At 34.1% G+C, this 21465-nt stretch overlaps 3 protein-coding genes across 4 annotated transcripts in view; 2 read left to right on the forward strand and 1 right to left on the reverse strand.

Moving 5' to 3' along the window:
* The window catches only part of LOC135837740 (uncharacterized), a 310851-nt gene that overhangs the window by 237608 nt on the left and 51778 nt on the right, over positions 1 to 21465 (reverse strand). The window lies entirely within an intron of this gene.
* LOC135834167 (uncharacterized) lies at positions 13304 to 14140 on the forward strand. Its single transcript, XM_065348005.1, has one exon. The coding sequence runs from the start codon at positions 13304 to 13306 to the stop codon at positions 14138 to 14140; it is 837 nt and encodes a 278-aa protein (XP_065204077.1).
* Positions 17810 to 18933, forward strand: LOC135834168 (FMRFamide receptor-like). Its single transcript, XM_065348006.1, has 2 exons — positions 17810 to 18459; positions 18570 to 18933. The coding sequence occupies exons 1-2, from the start codon at positions 17810 to 17812 to the stop codon at positions 18931 to 18933; spliced, it is 1014 nt and encodes a 337-aa protein (XP_065204078.1).

Below are 21465 nucleotides of genomic sequence, written 5' to 3' on the forward strand. Positions count from 1 at the left end.
ATCAGCTCATTAGCATAGTTGTAGCAAGCTAGAGATTGATTTGAAAATCTGTAAAATTACCTATTTTGGTTCCAAGTAGGTAAGTGCTCGTATGTTTGTGATGTAATTTAACTAGAATTCAAACTATTTGTAACTAGAAAACATCAAAACTCAAAAGTCACAATTCCTATGTTCGAAGTATTTATAATGTATTTAAAATTTCAGCTACATGTAAGCTGTATTTATTTGTGTAGACTGTTGTAAATTATGATCATTTTCTGTACCTGTCCAATTATACGAAATTTTTGAAACCAAAAAGTAATGATATCGTTATCGGTAAGGCGAAACATATCACGTTTGATTTTAATTTACTTACAGTAAGAAATTTTTTTCAGATTCTAGTTCTTTTTCGCAGAAGATACATAAACGTCTCCGCATTATGAAATACCTAATCATAAGCACATGACATTTATTCAGACAGGGGCGAGGTCGACTCTGTCAATTGCCTATTATTTTTTCTCAAGGGGAATAATACGAGTACATAAAGTTTTTAATTACACCTTAATTCTGAATTTCTTCCACAAAATAACATTCAAAAGATTTAGCTCATGATTAAAATGTTTCGCTCATAATACGGTTACATTTGACGAACGATTGTTTCAAAGCAACAAGAAGATTAAGTTCGCGAATGAGGCGGATAAAATTGGAAAGGTCGACGATGCGTGGTTCGAGCATCGAGCGGTTAATTCTGTGTTAGCTTATCAACTGAAGCGTTACAATGGAAGACGATTACAAAGCAAATAGCAACCGATGGTTACGCAACAAAACCTCACTTAAGGGATGATTTTGCCAATAACGCGCAATACCTCATCGTTCAAAGACGTAAAAAGCTTGTAAAATTGGAAAAAAATAATAAAATAAATTTCATCGAGAGAAACGTACATACGTACGTATCATCATTGGACGGGCAATACTTTACAAATTAGGAAGGTACCTATCTGTACGATTACGAAAGCTTTTCCGTACAATCGGTCAAAAAGCAATTACAACCTTGTGAAACGATAAATTAAAATCATAATGAGATATAATAAGGTACCCTTCGACACACACGAGTAAAAACCACCACACACTGTAACAGTAACCTAGACTCAAGAGCAAGTTTACAAGCTGCGAATCATTATTACGATTTATTAACGGATCGTCGAATTTTCTATGTAGGGCAGTGGGTAGATAAATGAAAATCTGGTTTTGATACAGATCCCATCCCTGCTTGTGAGTATAGTAAGTAGGTACGTCGTCGTGTATCTATGTACTGGTAATAGTTACCGTGCCAAACGTACAGCACACTTAATTATTACGCGGATGCATCGTATAATGAGCTTTTGCTTCGAGCGGTTCACAAAATGGAAATTTTTCAGCTCACGCTGCGCTCGAACGCTACATATAATATCGCATATGGTAGAGGGATACAGTGCTGTGGTGTGGCTTTTCACATTATACGTTCGTTTAAGCATATGTTTTATCTCCTCGATGCAAAGTGGTAGATGCATAGACTAGCTGGTACTGTATAATTTGGGTACTTTCATGAATAACATCTTGTGTGTTTGGGTTTTCATGAGCTTTTGTGCGTTTTACGTATACTACGTGTGCTTATCTAACAGCAATAAGGATATCGATTTATGAAACGTTGATTTAATTTGATTAGTTCCTAAGTATAGTCTTACTGAATCAATCTTACTCTGCAATAAAAATGTTGAAATATTCGTTTTCATAACTGTTTACAAAGCAGAGAACCTTTCAATTAATCGTACAAAAATTCAACTCATTTTACTACTACCGAAGAAAGGGGAGGGGGATTTGAAAAAATTAGTTTTGAGCGAAACATTGAGAAAAATATTAAAATTGAAAAGCCCTCGTGATTTGGCCTTTATAAATAGTTTTACATCCGCTCACTAGAAGGGGAGAGGTTGTACGTTGTACCACCCAAAATGTGTTTTTCGAACGTTGCACTTGAATTTTATCTACTAGGCTGTTTTAAAGCGATTGACCAACCTTGAAAACGACCTTGAAATCTACTTTGAATATTCAACTTCTGGTGAGGGCGGGGAACTGATTTTGGAAGAAAGCCAAAAAACCATTTTTGTTTTTTAAAAAAATAATAAAAATAAAAAATAAAAAATTATTTCTACTAAATTAGAGGCCCTTAAAGCTCCTTGAATGAGACCAAAATGTCAAAAATATCAAAAAACGTCGGGTCTTGTATCAAGGTACTACACTACCCGATTGGCACATTTCTGGTGATATCTGACTACTCATTTCTGCAGTCAGAAATTGCCGTTTTGGCAGTCAGATTCGCAGTCTGACTACAATCAACCAATCAGAAACAAGTATTTTTTTGATATTCCAAGATGGCGCTGACTCGTCGAGCGTGGATCTGACTAGTCAGATCCACACTCAGAACCACAGTCAGATATTGCCGTTTTGGCAGTCAGAAAATACATTCTGACTGATATGTGGTCATATCCCTATTCAGATGCACTGTCTAAAAAATGCCATTTTGCCAACCGGGTACTTATGTTTTTAGTGATGCTGATTCGAAATTGAAGGTTAGTTTTCAAGCTCAGTTCATCTGAGTGAGTGAAATGTGCCATAACCATTCCTGTGAAGCGACTCAAAATTCTAACCTGGCCCAAAAGTTGGATTTCTGGACCTATACCTATACAACCTAAGAACAATAATTTTCAAATGCAATTTCTAACCGTTTTTCGGAAATTATATCAATCACAATTTTTCGACTTATGATGTTTTCGAACAAAATCAAAAAACATCATTAATTTCTCGAATTTTGACTTACTTTTTTTTTGAATAGTCCAGTCGGTAAAGCACTTTATGGGGGCAAACCCAAACAAAACTGCTAACAAAGATTTTTTTGCTTTAAAATTTCCAGGAGGGTGTCCTTAACAACATATCTGGACCCGTCCCCGATCCACCCGGAGCGTTCCCCCCACGGTGGATTTTAGCCCCCCAAAACACGTTTTTCGACATTTTCTCCCCCGCATTGCATTTTAGCGAAAAATATGTAGTTAGACAAAAGAATCTACATCAAATTTCCGATCTAATGATGCATCAACTTTCCTCGTACGTTCAAGGGGGGTGGAACTATAGCCATTTAAAAAAGGGCGGTTCCTGAAAAATACATAAAGGCTATTAGCCCAGTCAAATTACGATTTGACCCGGACATAATTGGGATCAAAGGTTTTTTTGCGAATATTGTCTAGGATGGTGTAGTGAACAATATACTAAAAGCCCCCGCCCCTAACCCCTAGAGCTGATCCCCCCACAGTGGATCAAAGCCCCACAAAATCCGTTTTTTGTCAAAAAATTACTTTTGAGTAAAATGAGCACTGATTATTTAATCTCTCCTCAAATACCTATCAAATGAGCTATCAACCAACTCCCTAGCCCCAAGGGGGGCGCTACGACCCCTCAAAGTGATGTGATTTCAATAAGTTTACATTAATTTCATGACTTTGGGACTTGAAACCTGTTCTAATCGATCAAATAAAGTCAAACTTGGGGAATGAGATTATTTTGGGACTTAAAGTCGACCCTAGGGTGGGGGAGGGTCAAATTCGAAAATTATGGTAAGGTCATTTTTTTGGAGGGCCATAATATGGTCCCAAATGAATGAAAATGGTCCAAAATCATATCATTGGTCAGTACTCCCACTATGATCAACATATCCAAATTTCAGCTTCCTAGGTCATTCCCACCCCATTCAAGGCGGAATTAAGGTGGAAGCCCCCTCATTTTACCCATATTTTCGGTTTTTTCCTCCTTAAAAGAAGTGGGGATGACCTAGGAAGCTGAAATTTGGATATGTTAATCACAATGGGAATACTGACCAATAATATGATTTTGGACCATTTTCATTCATTTGGGACGATATTATGGCCCTCCAAAAAAATGACCTTACCGTAATTTTCAAATTTGACCCTCCCCCACCCTAGGGGTCGACTTTAGGTTCCAAAATAATCCCATTCCTCAAGTTTGACTTTATTTGATCGATTAGAACAGGTTTCAAGTCCCAAAGTCATGAAATGTAAACTTATTGAAATCACATCACTTTGAGGGGGTCGTAGCGCCCCCCTTGGGGCTAGGGAGTTGGTTGATAGCTCATTTGATAGGTATTTGAGGAGAAATTAAATAATCAGTGCTCATTTTACTCAAAAGTAATTTTTTGACAAAAATGGATTGGGGGAGGGGCTTTGATCCACTGTGGGGGGGATTAGCTCTAGGGGTAGGGGCGGGGGCTTTTAGTATGTTGTTCACTACACCATCCTAGACAATATTCGCAGAAAAAACCTTTGATCCCAATTATGTCTGGGTTCACCTATTTTTTCCCGCTATTTGACTGGGCTATATAGGCGCCTAAGAGGTGTGAAAGGGTCTCCGAAAGCGTTCGAGTTGATATTAGCATGGAAGGCGAGTACCATAGAGAAACTTCCGCATGAAAAATTTCAGATCCACATCCCCTCCCATTTTTGGAGAGCCCCCTTTTCTGAAATTTCAATAACATTGTGAAAATTTTTCGAAAAACCACTTTTTCAAAAATAATTTAGTCAGTTTAAAACAAATTCTCACTTCTTCGGAAGTTCAAATCATTTTCATGCCATTTCCACAAATTTCTTGGAATTTTAGAATTTTTTTACTCCATTTTTCAAGTGTTTAAGCACAACGTTGAACGCTTTTTTACAATTTTAACTGCATTTTCAGCATCTAGAACATTTTTTTTCGTGCAAATTTCAATAATTTTTTGATAATTTTATCAATTTATACATTAATTTGAAGAATTATACTTTTTTAAAAACTGTTTTCACGCAAGTTTTGCCGCTTTTATGGAATTTTAAATAAATTCCTCATTGTTTTGAATAAATCTATAAGTTTTTCTGCAACTTTTTTAACTACTTCTTGAGAACTTATGACGAAAAAACATCACAACATTTCATCAACTCACAAAAAATTGACAATATTTCACAATTATGACAGAAAAATTGAATTTTTTGACAATTTTGGCAAAAATCTAATTTTTTTGGGACAGCAAGAACAAGACGATTTAGAGGAGGTGGAAAGCAAAGCAGGATAAGTCCCGTTTTTTTATTTTCGAGTTAGCATCACTGTCTTTAGTAAAATTCAACGAGGAATCCAGTGGTGTAACTTTCAAAACCCAAAAGTACTCTTAAATGGGTGAAAATTCGTGATAAAGATTTGAAACTGCGACAAAACCCAGTTAAGTCCATGTCATCGTGCGTCATAACGTAATAAGTCCACCTCCTCAGCTACTTTTTTGTGTTTATTTTTGTCTAACCTGTAGAATTATGCCTCAACCATAACAGAAATGGATTCTACGCTAAATTTCGGTTATGAAAATGTTTTGGTATTTTACAATTATGGTGTTCAATACTGAAAAATGGGGTGGTCAAAAAACAAAAAAAATATCTCCTGGCTTTTTCATAAAATTTTGAGGAAGAAGTTTTGTCAAAGCCACTTTTGTGTTTTTGTGAGTATTTTAGAGCTGTATTAATTAAATTTCTTCGAAAAAAAATGGATTCCGATCATTCTGAAAGCTGTTAATTTTTTTTAAAGACAATTCTGTCCTATTATGATTTTTTATCATCTTTTGTGCTGCATATAGCTATATTGTAATCTAAAAGATGAATAAACATCCAAATTATTTATTTTTTACCAACATTCTCATTTTTTCCACTGAAATTAGTGGACTTATTACATTTTGTCGCAGTTTTGTCGTAATTTGAAACTGCTAAACTGAAGCAAAACGTAATAACTTTTTGAAACTGAAGCAAAGCAGGATAAGTTGATACAAAGTTGCCCCTGGCGCCCCCTCATCAAATTTTTTGAAGTTCAAAATATGGGGGATTAATTATGATGAGTCTCCTCTTTCATTTAAGACTAAGTTTGAGAAATTTGGTTGACCCATAGCTTCACAGCAGTTTTTTGCGTTTTTCCACAAAAAGTGAAAGTTGGACTTATCCTGCTTTGCTTTCCACCTCCTCATTTAACCATTTTGAACTGTGGCAAAAATTGGAACTTTTTGACAACTTCACCGAATATGGACACTTTTTGACAATTGTTCCAAAAATTGACGTTTTTCGACATCCTCCCTCCCAAAATTAACATTTTGGACAACTTTTCAAAAATTTGCATTTTTTGACTTAGTTAAATTCGGCAAGAAAACTAGAACCTGATAAGCAGGTTTGGCAAAACAAAACAGGACTTTTGTTTGGTAATTGTGGAACAAGAAGAATCTTTTGTAGAAGATAAAGCGAAAATCAATTCTTCTCGGATGTTTGGAGTGGAGAGGGGGTACAAAAAATTATGAACCCACAGCATCAAGAATTATACTGTGCCCCAATAAAACCAAAAAAGGTCTGATTTTCGCTATTTTCCTCTGAACTTTACGCCACCAAATTCCAAAATATTTCAACTTTTGAATATTTTTTGCGGTTTTCAATTGCCATTATAAACGAGCCTTTCTTTTCAAACTTGGGAAGTGAAAAATTCAACCTTAAAGCATCAAATAAAAAAACTGGTAGATAGGTATACCTATTTTTCGAAATGTTGGAATTTTTTTACTCTGATAAGTTTCATAAAATATCGTCATTATTACGAAAATATGTGTTTATATCTCGTTTAAAAAAAAAACCGATTAAATAATATGGCAACGACCAATGCGATATTGAAGAATTTGTCATAAATATGATAAAAATTTGAAGGTTCATAAAAGCCCGGAACCACTGCGTAGCTGGAATTGATCGCGTTTCAACGCAAGTTTCGTGTTGCATGTTTTGAATATTGAAACCATATTTTTAATATATCTAGCCAACTTATTAGTGAAATTACATTTGGTAATAATTATAATGAAATTTTTAAGTGTATATTGTTCGGTAATCGTAACAATTATTTCAAACAGTTTGGTCGTTCGCGAAAAAATAAATGCTTTAGAAACGAATTGAGATTAACGTTCAGTTTTGATATTGCACAACAGTCATTGGAATACATTGATAATCACAATTAAAAACCCAAGATGGAGGCTGAAGTACCATATTGTGGAATCACATTAATGGAAATTGGAAATCATTACGCAAGGAATGTTTACTTGTACGTCAGTACGCTAATATCTTTAGTAGGAGTGATTACCAATCTACTCAACGTACTGGTATTTACAAGAAAAATTATGATTTCCTCGCCGAATCTGATATTTACATACACATCTTGCCGTCGCTGATTTTCTAATATTACTGGCTCGTATCCCGTACGTATGGCTGATGTTCGGTGGTTTTGACATTCGATGGTCATATGGATGGACAATATTTGATGATTACTGCGTCAATTTCATAGTCACGTTTCAGTTTATATCAATATTCCTCACAGTGCAGTTAGCTATGTGTGGAGATACATAGCTGTAGTACATCCACTGAAGGAAAAACATTGGTGCAACATGAAAATAACCCGTAACGTAGTGATTGCTAATTATATAATTGTTTGCCTTATTACTATGTCATTATATTTTATGTATCGTGTTAAAACGTTCAACGTAAGTGAAACATCGGTCGGTTACTACATGGACGAAAACGAAGCAAGCCCGATTGATTTCAAATTCGTATACTACCTACACAGAAGAGCTGATGGCTAGATCATTGGCAAGCATTCTGCTAGCCGGACTTATTCTTAGGTACCTACTTATGCTATACATACATATAATTGAATTCCAACTGGAAGAAGTAACGCTTATAAGTATTCGACAATACAGGCACGGTTCAATTTATTGTCTTTTTTTGCTTCCATTTTTTTTTTTTTTTTAGGCTCGTTTTTACCTTATTAGCAAGAAAATCTCATCAAGAACAATTAACTCAAACCGCCAGCGTCCAGAATAACCCGAGAAACATCAAAATGAGACAAGAAAGCAATAAGTCAACGATAGTATTGTTGACTGTTGTGGCGTTCTATTTCACGGCCGAATTTCCAAAAGGAATACTGACTTTACTGTTCATGATTTATGAGTATGATTTGGCCATATGTTACAATTCACTGATCTATATCTTTGTGACAATGAGTGATTTCAATTCGTCCATCACATTTGTGGTATATTGTATCTTGAGCCAGCAATTCAGAACTACATTCAAATCCTTGTTTACTTGTAAGACCATTTTTCATCGAAAACATGCTTCACTTGCTTTGGCTGATATCGAAGTAGGTAATCGATGCGGATACAAAAACTGATGAGGTTTAATCAAGGTAATATCCGAATAAAGTTAATAATTCACTTGAATAGGTATTAGGTATTGTTATTATTCATTAGGCTCTATTCGTGTTACATGTAAGAATAGTTTATTTTTGAAACAATGAGGCGTAATTTTCTGAAAATTATTACTTTTTTCATTTTTTGGTGCTAAATATAACTTCACGCATTAGCAAAACAAAAGTATGTTCTGATGTACCTCCCCCCTAACCAATTCCCGGACAGCACCATTGTTCATTAATAAAACCTCTGCTAACTAAGTAAGCTAATTTTCAAAACGAGGTAACTTAACTAAGTATAGTTTATTATTCGTAAGTAATAAGGGTAGTACCTAATTACGCTAAAACTATACGCAGCAGTTTGTATCTACTTCTACTTATTAAACAAAATATACAATATAATAAAATTTCTCCAAATATTTCTCGATTCCACGTCAAAATTATTCTATTTTAAATAAAAAACTTGGTAAGGTATCAAAGTATTTTTGTTTTGTTTGTGTGCCCCCCCCCCAAAAAAAATAAACAATAAATAATTAAATACGGAATTTTTTTTGAAAATGTTTCTTTATGGTCAAAATCCGTCTAAATAGCCTTTCTTTCAAGAAAAACTTTCCTGCAGCCTCTTAGCATCCAACAATATTTTTTAAAGTTATTTGAAACATCCCCCCTTCAAAACAAAATTGAAAAAATCAATAGGTATGTTCAATTTTTTGAAAAATTTTCATTGAAAGGGCTATCAAGATGGATTTTTACCACAAATAAAAAATTCAAAGACTTGCATTTTTGTAAAAAATTAATTGTTCATATTTTTTAGCAGAGGAGGGATTCATAGAAGGGCGGGATCAAAACAGCTCGAAGAACCGAGGTGAGGCTTTTTCTTTAAAAAAAAGGATTATTTAGAAAAATGCTGGCACATAAATGAAAAATTTTCACATGACATTTTTTTAGTTTCGTGATTTTTTTCAACCTGGGAAGACTTTCAGCACGACTTAATTTCAAGTTGTGGGAAGGAAGAATTTTTCAAAGATTTTTTTTCATAAAAACCGACAACTTGATAGGGGGAGGGTGTTGCGGAATAAAGAGGTAGGTAGGTACTCGTATTTCAGGGAAAAAACGTGTTTTTTCGCTCCTGTCGCTTCACAAACTGTTTTCGTAAAAATGCTACAGTCTCAAAATGTAAGTATTCGAGATTTTGTGTCAATATATGCTATTGTAGTCAAAAGCGGTTTAAAATTTGCAAATTGCTTATTTTTGAATAAAATCGTCCATTAAAAATTTTTTCTCGACAAATTAATATTTCGTATTAATTATGCGAAAATATTGAAAGCCTTGTAAGGAGCAGTTATGGCCTGACCGCCTTAGGGGATATTATGAGAATATGTCCTTGAGGTGGTCTATAGTGTACTCTTCACGTATGTGAGGAAATATAGCATCTACCTCGAGAGAGAGAATAGCTCTCTCTAGTGAGTAATGTGTGAACTATCCTTACGACGATCTGAGGTGTGATCCGAGGATCATCTGAGCTGTCTCATCACTTTTTCTTGGAGTGGCCAGCCGTGTGGCAATGTCTTTTGGAACCCTTGGGGCCCGAGACCCCGCAATCTTTATTCATTTATTGAACCATCTCTTGATGGTAAATTTTATTAATTATTTCCTTTTATTAACTCTTCATTACATAAGTTCGTTAAATCGCGGTAATGTTGAGGTGCCTTTTAATAATGCCTGAATAAACTACCCAATGGATCCGGACATTGAGGTAAGTTAATCGAAATAATGTGTATCTAAAACTAGTGCTATCGCTAAAGGTCTTATTTATTGAGGGACCGCAGGAGAGATAGTAAATGTGTACATTTATAGAGGTTAGCCCACAAACGAAACGATCTCCTTAGCCCTCTTAGAATTAATTGTGATTACCTACTCGTAATAATTACGATTAATTCTCTGTCTTTCAATGGCCCCGAGAACTATTGAATATCTTTACGATTTTCTAATCAAATGTATAGAAACTATAATTTATTATGGTTGTCTTTTCGTTATCTACCACTTACATGGTATAAGGAATACCTTAAAAAAGTATTTCTATGACCGATGAGCCACCCTGCAATGGCACACTCGGCTTTAACGTCCTGAATTAATGTACTATAAAATGTTGTCTTTTAATTAATTGCAATAAATTCATGTCATTAATTCTACTCTTATCCTCATTCAGTGTGAGTGAATTAGGTGCGAGTACAAATGTGAGATGAACAGTGTCATCGGAAATGACTTGATAGATGTTTGAGCTATCCGACTAAGTGCAAAAATATTCACTCTCTTGGGAATATTTTTCAACCTCCCTTCCTGGTATTGATTCTTATATTTTATAATACTCGTCTATCTAGGTTATTACTGATCGCACTGTTACAGCCTAAAACATGGGAAATATTTTGGAACGCAGTGGTTTTGAATTTCAAAAAATTAAAAATTTTTTATAACTCATCTGTTTTTGACTGTTTTTTCGATTTTTTTGAAAAATGATCAAAAAATTGGCACCACTGCGTTCCAAAATATTTTTCCAGTTTCAGGAACAATATCTTTCAATACAGGGGTCGGCATAAGTTAGTATTCCGATTTGCACGAACGAAAATTTTTTCAAATGAAAATTAATTTTTTTTCTAATATTGACATAGCGGGGGAAAAAAGTATTATTACCAAAGTGTTGGTGGGACTTCCACGAACACAACGCACTACCTACAAGATCTTCTATCTACTCATTACACACAACAGGGTGTTAAAAAGAACGCATCAGTTTTCGAATAGGAATACTAACTTATGCCGACCCCTGTATTTTGGCATAATTAAAACAAATTTCCCTTAAGTTGGACTATTTTCACGCAATATCTGCAATTTCCATGCCATTTTAAATTTATTTTACATTGCACTATACTAATTTCAAACTAGTTTTGACACTTTTTTTTTAAATTTTCATAGATTTTTAGAAAAACCACTTTTTTAAAAATACATGATTTAGTCAGCTCAAAACAATTTGGTTTCGCTTCTTTGAAAGTTGAAATCATTTTAACGCCATTTTCACAATTTTTTTTGCACTTTAGAATTTCTAGGGTTTACCTAGAAGTAAAATTTTGAACGCTTTTTCGCAATTTTAACAAAATTTGCAGCATCTTGAAAATTTTTTCGTGCAACTTTCAACCATTTTGAAAGATTTTATTTTTTAAGAACTGTTTTCAGGCAAGTTTCACAATTTTTAAGGCATTTTAAATAAATTCTTCATCATTTTGAACAAATCTACAACTTTTCATGCAACTTTTTCAGCATTTTGAACAATTTTTGTAAAACTTTGAATATGATTTTTCTAGTTCCCCACGTGTTTACTTGGCTTAAATCTGTTTTTTAACCTAGTAAGCAATTTTTGCACTACTTTCTCAACTTTCACTTCATCTTAAACAATTTACACAGCTTTCAAATCGTATTTGCACACTTAATACGGGTCTATCGCCTTTTTAAAATGTCCTTGGAGGGAGGCTATGGGTTTTCGAAGAAGGGACATTTTCGAAAAATTGCACTTTTTTCGTTCCAGGCCCTGTTTTGGGAAAATGACTCAGTTTCAAAATATGGTATTTGAGATTCTGCATTGAATCTTTTGAAACTGGTATATTTTCCCAATACAGGTTGGGTAGTGCATGTGGCGAAAAAAGTACAATTTTTTCAAAAATTCCCCCTCTTTGAAGACCCATAACTTCCCTCTAGGACACCTCTGAAACAAAAATTGTTTCTAATTGACTCTCAGCCAATTTTCAGCACAACTGAACTTCAAGTTGATGGTTGGGGGGGTGGGTTCAAAAAAATGTCATAAAAGCCGATAACTTGATGGGGGAAGCGTGTTTGGAGCAAAGAGATACGTATATTTGAGAAAAAAATCGTGTTTTTTCGCTTCTATCGCTAGCTGCATTGGAAAAAATGGCCCAGTCGAAAGTGTAAGTACTTGTCATTTTGCATAAATCTATTTCTATACTGTTGCTGGCAAAATTCAAGACCACTTTTAGGTTTCTAATGAATGGTTAAAAAATTTCAAATCACTTATTTTTGAATAAAATTGTGTTTCGAAAATTTTTTCATGGCAAATATTTTGCATTTGAAATTGGCAAAACGATCAAAAAATTGGCACAGTTGCGTTCCAAAATATATATTTGGCAAGAAAAAATTTTCAAAACACGATTTTGTCTAAAAATAAGCGATTTGCAAATTTTCAACCGCTCAAAAGAACCCTAAAAGAGGTTTTGAATTGTGTTGACCATAGCTCAGGTCAACGCAAAATCTCAAATAGGACTATCGTTTGAAACTGAGTCATTTCCCCAAAACAAGTGAAGTGCCAGGGGCGAAAAAATCACATTTTTTTTCGAAAATTCCTCCTCTTCGAGGACTTATTTTTCACCTCCAGGCACTCCTCCGAAGCTAAAAAATTTTCTGAGTAAGTTGAAACTTAAAATGAAGGTCTCTGCTGAATTTGGTCAAAATCCACCGACATTTGTTGGGCGATCCATTCTAATAAACGTGTTGGTGTAGAGAGTACTCTTGACGTTTCTTTTGGAATTTTCAACCCATCAACCTCTTTTTGCCCCTCTCCATCCGCAAACTCATTTACGAATAGTTCTCAATAAAAATGAGCGCAGAAGGAAGTGTAGAGGTGGACTTTCCAAGTTCCTATCGCGAAGCAATTAATGTTCTAGGACTCGTAATTTTAAACGACCCATTTGCATTATCAATCTTCCGGGATGATTCTTTTCCACGTGCCTAGTTCATATAGGTAGATAGTTTTTTTTTTTCAGAGCGAGTCATTTCAAAAGTATGTGTGGCGGTTCGATTATTTAGATATTACTGGCTGGTAAACATATCATGTGATAAGTGACACGATTGTATTTACGTTTATCAGTTTATGATGTTACTTCAAATAATAAACATTGCAACTCTCTTGTATTTCCTACAAATTGGTGACCCCGACGTAAACATGGCCAATCCTGACGGTGACAATTTTCAAGATGCAGTTGGTCCAGTTGTAGCTCGCATTAATGTTAAATGCCCACCATTTTGGCGCGCCGATCCTACATTATGGTTTGTTCAAGTGGAGGCACAGTTTGCGAATGCTGGGATTTCTGCGGATTTAACCAAGTACAATACAATTATTGCTGCTCTTGAACATGACGTTATGTCCGAAATTACTGATATTGTCTTATCACCACCAAATCAAAACAAATACGATAATTTAAAAAACAAAATGATTAAACGGTTTTCAGACTCTGGTGATAAAAAAGTTAGCATTTTACTAAATGAAATTATTTTAGGCGATCAGAAACCTTCCAGTCTTTTCAGAAAAATGAAACAGTTAGCTGATGGTCAAGCTACAGATAATTTCCTGAAAGGTTTATGGCTGAAAAAATTACCAGAAAATGTACACACAGTTTTGGTGTCAAGAAACGATGGTATTGATGATTTACTCGAGGCAGCTGACAAAATGGTGGAGATTCCCAGAAATTACATAAATGCTGTTTCTTCATCGTCCTCTACTTCAACTCTGGAGCAAAAGGTTGAATTACTGACACAGCAGGTTGGAATACTTTTAAAAAGAGATCAAGATCGTTCTAGATCTCATTCGCGTTCACGTAATTCATCTAATTCGCGAGAAAATCGTAATCGTAATCGTAGTCGTAATTATTATTCAAAAAATGTTCGTAATCGTGAACCTACACCAGCTAAAAATAAGGATTTTTGTTGGTATCATGATAAATTTGGAAAGAAAGCTAAAAAATGCATACCTCCTTGTAAATATGAGTCATCGGAAAACTAGTTAGACAAAGCATTAATGCGGCCTCTTGCTTTGTCAATTCAACCAAATTTAAAAAAACTCGCCGCCTCTTTATTTATGATCCTATTTCTCATTTTAGATTTCTTATTGATCCTGGAGCAGATGTTTCTGTACTACCAGCCTCCATTTTCAAAGATAAAAAGTTAGCTCCTCTTGCACTTTATGGTGCAAATGATTCTCAAATCAAAACTTATGGTCAAAAAATATTACGTGTTAATTTAAATTTACAGCGCAATTTTCAATGGTCGTTTACCATAGCTGATATCTCCTGCCCAATTATTGGAGCTGATTTTATTTATCATTTTGGTTTATTAGTTGATTTAAAAGGAAATCAACTAATTGATTTAACTTCGAAATGTTCTTCTAAAGGAAAGATGTTTCAAACTGAAAATTTTAAAGTTTCAGTGATATCTGAGAAGTCATGTTATTCTGATCTTTTAAAAAAGTACTCCGCTATAACCAAGGAACGATTTTTAGATATTTCAAAAGTGAAACATTCTATCACACATTTTATTGAAACCGAAGGCCCCCCTGTATTCTGTTCTCCACGTCGTTTGAATCCTGAAAAAATGAAAATTGCCAAAGAAACTTTTGATTTTCTACAAAAGTTAGGTATTTGTCGACCCTCAAAAGGAAGTTGGGCAAGTCCATTACATATGGCTAGAAAAAAACCAAACTCTTGGCGCCCTTGTGGAGACTACAGAAATCTTAACAAAATAACAAAACCAGATCGTTACCCTCTTCCTCATATACAAGATTGCTCTAACCTACTATTCAATAAGACTATTTTTTCTACTATTGATCTTTTTCGAGCCTATCAACAGATCCCTGTAAACAAGGAAGATATTGAAAAAACTGCTATAACTACTCCTTTTGGACTTTTTGAATTTCCATTCATGCCTTTTGGTTTAAGGAATGCAGCTCAAACCTTTCAACGCTTTATGTATGAACTTACTAGGGGCCTGGATTTTCTTTTTGTATACATCGATGATATTATTGTGGCTTCTTCATCTGAAAGCGAACATCTCAAACATTTGGAAATTTTATTCAAACGGCTCGAGGAATATGGTGTTACTATCAATGTTGCAAAATGTTGTTTTGGTGTACCATTGGTGAAATTTTTAGGTCATGAAATTTCTGCCGAAGGTATTCGTCCTTTGAAAGAAAAAGTTGAAGTTATTTCAAATTTTCCAATTCCTACCCGAGTTGATCAATTGAGAAATTTTCTAGGAATGATAAACTATTATCATCGCTTTATTCCTTCTATGGCTGAAATCCAGATTCCATTGCAAAAACATGTTGCTGGAAGTAGGAAAAATGACAAATCACCCATTGTTTGGAATAAAGATTCAGACATTGCTTTTCAAAAATTGAAATCAGCTTTAATTTCCGAAGTGTTACTGGGACATTGCTCTCCCAATGCTCCTTTATCTATCATGGTAGACGCTTCTGACATTGGAATAGGTGGTGTTCTGCACCAACACATTGATGGTAAAATTCTACCGTTAGCATTTTTCTCCAGAAAATTATCATCCTCTCAACTAAATTACAGTGTTTATGATAAAGAATTGTTAGCAATATATGAGACTATTAGACATTTTCGTTACATGCTAGAGGGTAGAGAATTTCAAATTTTTACAGATCATAAACCATTAACTTTCGCATTTCAGCAGAAATTGGAAAAAGCATCACCTCGTCAACTGAGACAACTTGATTTTATATCTCAATTCTCTACCGATATTCGCCATGTATCAGGAGAAAAGAATGTCGTAGCAGATACATTGTCTAGAATTGAAACTATTTCTCTGTCCAATAAGTTTGATTTGGATATTATTGCAAAAGAACAAAAGACTGATATTGAACTGTCTTCTTTTTTAAAATCTAAAAATAAAACTTCTTTAAAATTAGCTGCTATTCCAATTTCAGATTCTGTTTCTGTTTATGTCGATTATTCAACAGGAATTGATAGACCATTCATTCCCAAATCACTTCGTTATGAAATATTCTTAGCTTTTCATGGTATAAGTCATCCTGGTAGTCGTGCAACAAAAGCTTTAATATCCAAACGATATGTATGGCCTTCAATGAGTAAAGATTTAACGAAATGGACTAAGGAATGTCTATCCTGTCAAAAATCTAAAATTTTTAAACATAATCACAGCCCTTTTGGGGAATTCCCTATTACTTCAGAACGATTTGATCATATTCATATTGACCTGATAAAAGTAACTCCATGTAAAGGAAACTCTTATTGTCTTACTATAATTGATCGTTTTTCCCGTTGGCCTGAAGTTATTCCAATTCCAAATCAAGAAGCAGAAACCGTTGCTTCAGCTTTATTACATGGTTGGATTTCAAGATTTGGTTGTCCTTTAAATATCACTACTGATCAAGGTAGACAGTTCGAATCAAAATTGTTTCATTCTTTGGCTCAGCTTTTAGGTACCAAGTTGATAAGAACGTCTTCTTATCATCCTATTGCAAATGGCTTAATTGAAAGATTTCATCGTGGACTCAAAGATTCTATCAAATGTGTTGACTCAAAAAACTGGATTGATGCTTTACCCCTTATTTTATTAGGATTGCGCTCTTGTATAAAAGCAGACACTAATGTCAGTCCTGTTGAAATGGTTTATGGTACGACTCTTCGTTTACCTGGTGATATTTTCAATAATATTTCTAAAAAACCTCAAAACACTGCTTGTTTCATTACAAATTTAAGGAATGTTATGCAAAAGCTCAGTCCTATTCCTACTTCGAATCATTCAACAAAAAAATTCTTCATTAATAAAGATTTATTAGAATCAGATTTTGTCTTTCTCAGGGTAGATCGAGTTAAAGCTCCATTAGAACAACCCTATGAAGGACCTTTCGCCGTTATTTCAAAATCTGAGAAAAATTTTACTATTAATTATAAAAATAAACCAGTAGTTGTTAGTATTGATCGATTAAAGCCAGCGTTTGTGGTAAATTCAAATGTTATTAGTTGTATTCGCGAAAATCCTGTTAAAAGTAAACGCGTTTGTTTCAAATGTTAATTTAGTTTAAGTATTTAAAAAAAAAAAAAAAAAAAAAAAAAAAAAAAGGAGGGAACTATTGTGGCGGTTCGATTATTTAGATATTACTGGCTGGTAAACATATCATGTGATAAGTGACACGATTGTATTTACGTTTATCAGTTTATGATGTTACTTCAAATAATAAACATTGCAACTCTCTTGTATTTCCTACAAATGCTTTATCAAACATCGTCATTCAATTTAAACGTTGCAGCGGTAAAATTCCAAGAGATCAAATTGTCCACCTCGTTTAAAAATAAAAATCTTTCGAAAATTATTCACTGCTGATAAAAATCAAGATAAACTAATGAGCAACTCCAGGCCAGCGGTGGGTGGCTGAGGTTATTTGCAACGCACGTAACGATCTACTCTGAAATAGTTTAGTGTATATCGTGTGTTGAATTTTGAACTTATGTGCCTACGTACCATACATTTTGAAAAATTTGCATTATTTTCAGTGAACTCGTATTCTCAAATAAAATAAAATATTCGTGAAAGTTTTTGGAAGTGGTCGTTAAATTTCAAATTTAAATTTAGAATTAACATCCCTCGAAATACTGATCAAAGATCATTAATACCTTTAACACGCAACATGTCGACTGAAAAGCCATACTGTGGAATGACGATGCCAAAAATCGGTGAATATTACAAAGATAATATATACAGTTATCTCAGCACGCCGTTATGTTTAATAGGCATAATTTTAAATCTACTCAATATACTGATATTCACGAGGAAAACAATGATCTCACCAGCCCACCTGATATTCGCTCATTTAGCCTTTGCGGATTTTCTAGTGTTATTGGCTCGTATCCCATACACATGGCTAATGCAACTTCAACTCGAAGATCGTCTAAACATAACGCAGCATTATGGAAGGATTGTATTCTATTTGGGCTGCGATACTTTCATCGTCACGTATCAGACTATATCAAAATTCCTCACGGTACAGTTGGCTGTATGGAGATACATAGCAGTGGTTCATCCGTTCAAGGAACGTCAATGGTGTACCATGGAAATCACCCGAAGAGTGATGTTCGCTGGTTATATCATATGGGGTGTTTTGTTTCCTGTACCGTATTATTTGTCGACTGATGTTCAAACGATCAATCCAAATCATGAAAATTATGAAAAAATACTAACAGCCATACAACATCCAATTATTTCCCTAGTGGTGAACATCGTCTTAGGACTGATTATCAGAATATTGCCTTCGATCGTACTGGCAGGGTTGACTTTCAAGTGAGTACCTAATCTAAAAACTAAATGAAGGAAAAAAAAAGCAATGATGATAATAAGTGTCCGACATAAGAACGCTGTTTATTTGTGTTTTTTTTTGGTTTTTGTTTCAGAATCGTAGTTACCTTATTAGCTAGAAAAAAATATCAAGAACAATTCACCGCATGTGCAAGGAATCCGCAACACTCCAACAGGTCAACGTTTATATTGGTTGCAGTTGTAGTGTTGTTTTTCATAGCCGAGTTTCCAAAAGGAGTGCTAAGTTTACTGCGAGTTATTTGTGATAACGAGTTCAACGAATTTTATAAACCTTGTTATGCTTCATTGATCCCAATTTTCAACACGATTACTAATCTGAATTTATCCATCACATTTTTCGTGTATTACATTCTGAGTGAAAATTTCAGAATCACACTGAAATCTTTATTCAGTTGTAATGCTCATGAATCTCATCAAGAGCTTACTCCCCTTTCTTAAGTTTTTTTAAATAATATTTATATTGATGGGTTTGATACCTATACACTGGTTTTAAACCGTTTCAAATCGATTCGAGGAGTCGAAAATAAGGTAAATACCAAATTTCAGCTTTCTAGATCAATTTGGAAAAATTTTTGATTTTTTTTCAGTTTTGGACCCGAATTTGATTTTTAAAAATTCATTTAGGGGTACAATACATTGAATACCCTGTACACCCTGATCTCTTCACTTAAAGCAAATTGTAGGAACCCTTAATTCTCAAAGTGATGGCGATAATTTGAATTCATTTTCCTTTCAAATATCATGATTCAATTTTCCAATTCAGACCAACTTCAAGCATGAAAAATTTCTCAAATCTATCCGTTGAATTACTCTAGAACGTTAAAGGGATAAATAACTCCCAAAAAAATATTCAAGTTACCTAAACGGAAAATTGACGATCCTGAGGAGATTAAAAATTTTAAAAATAGCCCAAAAAATGTGTAAATTGATGAAAAAATCACATCATCAAGAAGTGTGATTTTGAAATCAGTGAGGACAGGGATCAGATATTTTTAATGGTGACCAAATATTATTTCTGTAATTAGAATTAAGTAGATCAACATCGTTCGATTCATTCATTTCTGATTTTCAAATGTAAACGTTCCTTTGAGCAAACATATCTATGTAGGTAGGTACAGTGTAATTTTATTCATTCGAAGTAAATAAAATTCTATCTGCAGTTTGAACATTTTTTTTTTTTTTTGCATCATTCATGTACCCTTCTCTTGACGGAATTTTTTTCAAAAATCTCTATTAATGACGATTGGTGTTGTCTCTACGTTATTTCCACAACATTGAGAAAATTTGGCCGGAAACTGCCAACGATGAAAATTTTAAACAAAAATTGCAAGTGAGCCTATTATAAAGAGGTCAGAGGTGATAGAGGCGAACCAAGTCTCCCCCCTCCCCCCTCCCACGTTAATCACTTCGTCACAAACACACGCTCAAAGGTACAGCAAAATATAATACGAGTAAATGACTCGTGAGAGCTGGAACACTTGGAGGTGATCCATTATCTCTAATCCAATTTTTCCAAGTCAATGCTTAATTTAGTACAAATAGGGGGGGGGGGGTGAGAACATGCTTCCTGAAATTCGGAGATTTCAAAGATCTTATCTACAGTTACCCTTTCACTAGTTAAATTTTGAAAAGAAGACAAAGGGTAAAGGTCGATTTTCCAAAATTGAAAAATGGGACAATGTGTTGAATTTATGAAAGAAGCAGATAAGTGAACACAATGGGACATGAAAACCTTTTACCTACCTAAAATTTAAGAATTTCTTAATATCTAAAATGTTATCTTTCCCATGATAAATTTCCAGAAATTTTTATTTTGGAAACTTTCGGAATCTTTCCAGAATTAAGTTTCTGGAAATTTATAGTTCTTTAAAATATGAGGTAGGCCATACTTATTTTAAAAAATATCAGCTTGAAAATGATTAGGTACAATTATTGACAAATTTTTCACAGTTCACATATCAATAAATCAATGAGGTAGATAAGTAGGTAAGTCAATTTATTTATTTTTTCATGTATTTTCATTTTTTTTGAAACAGCTAGGGTCATTAGAGAATTGCCAACCCTAAGGAAAATACCTAACAATGGAAGTCAGGATCATGATAATTTGAACAAGTTCCTGAAGAAAATCAATCTAGAGCTCAGGATTTACACTTATGCTATGCTCAGAGCAGAGCGTTGATAACAAATCAACGAGCTAAGTCAATTTATTAAAACGAGAAAGCACTCACTCAACATGAATGATTCTGTATGCTAATTTTCAATTTTTAAATTAAGTGTAATTGTAATATTTCCTTTTTTAGGAGCACATCTGCGCTTCAGTAGTATTTAGCTAGGCAGGTAAAAGTAAATGAAACTCTGAAAGGAAAATGTTCATTTTTTAAAATGGAAAAACCTTATTTTTAATTTTATTCAATTCCTCTGTTTTTTTTAACCCCACCGTAAATATTCTCAAACAAGGAAAGCTGATGAAAACGTACTTGCACACGTTGCACGGAATGTACCCAATAATCGTAGTACCTAAGTAAAAGTGTACGTTTGTATGCTTGTATCTACATATGGATTTTAATAAATGTACCTAATATGTAGTTATTAAAAAATTGGAGCAGTTTTTTGGATATCACAGATACTCGTATATTTCAAAAATATGCCAGTACAAAAAAACTCAAAAGAGTAAATTCCTTCAAAAAAACTGAAAAACTCTTTTTCCCTTTGAAATTGAAAAAATATTTTTCTATTGGGAGATGAAGGAGGGTCCACTTGAACCATGTTATCACAATAAGGACCCATTTTAAACGAAATAACGGGTAAGCAACACCGGACTCTTAAAAGTATGTGGGTAAGAACCCAAAATACCTATTTGTTTTTAAATTTTTGTTAAAAGATTGGGTACTTGTACCCGTACCTACTCAAGAACTTGAGAAAATACATACAAATGAAGAGTGATATTCCAAAACTCGCTTTGTCCATTTT

The sequence above is a fragment of the Planococcus citri genome, chromosome 2 (genome assembly GCF_950023065.1).
Source record: "Planococcus citri chromosome 2, ihPlaCitr1.1, whole genome shotgun sequence".
NCBI lineage: Eukaryota > Metazoa > Arthropoda > Insecta > Hemiptera > Pseudococcidae > Planococcus > Planococcus citri.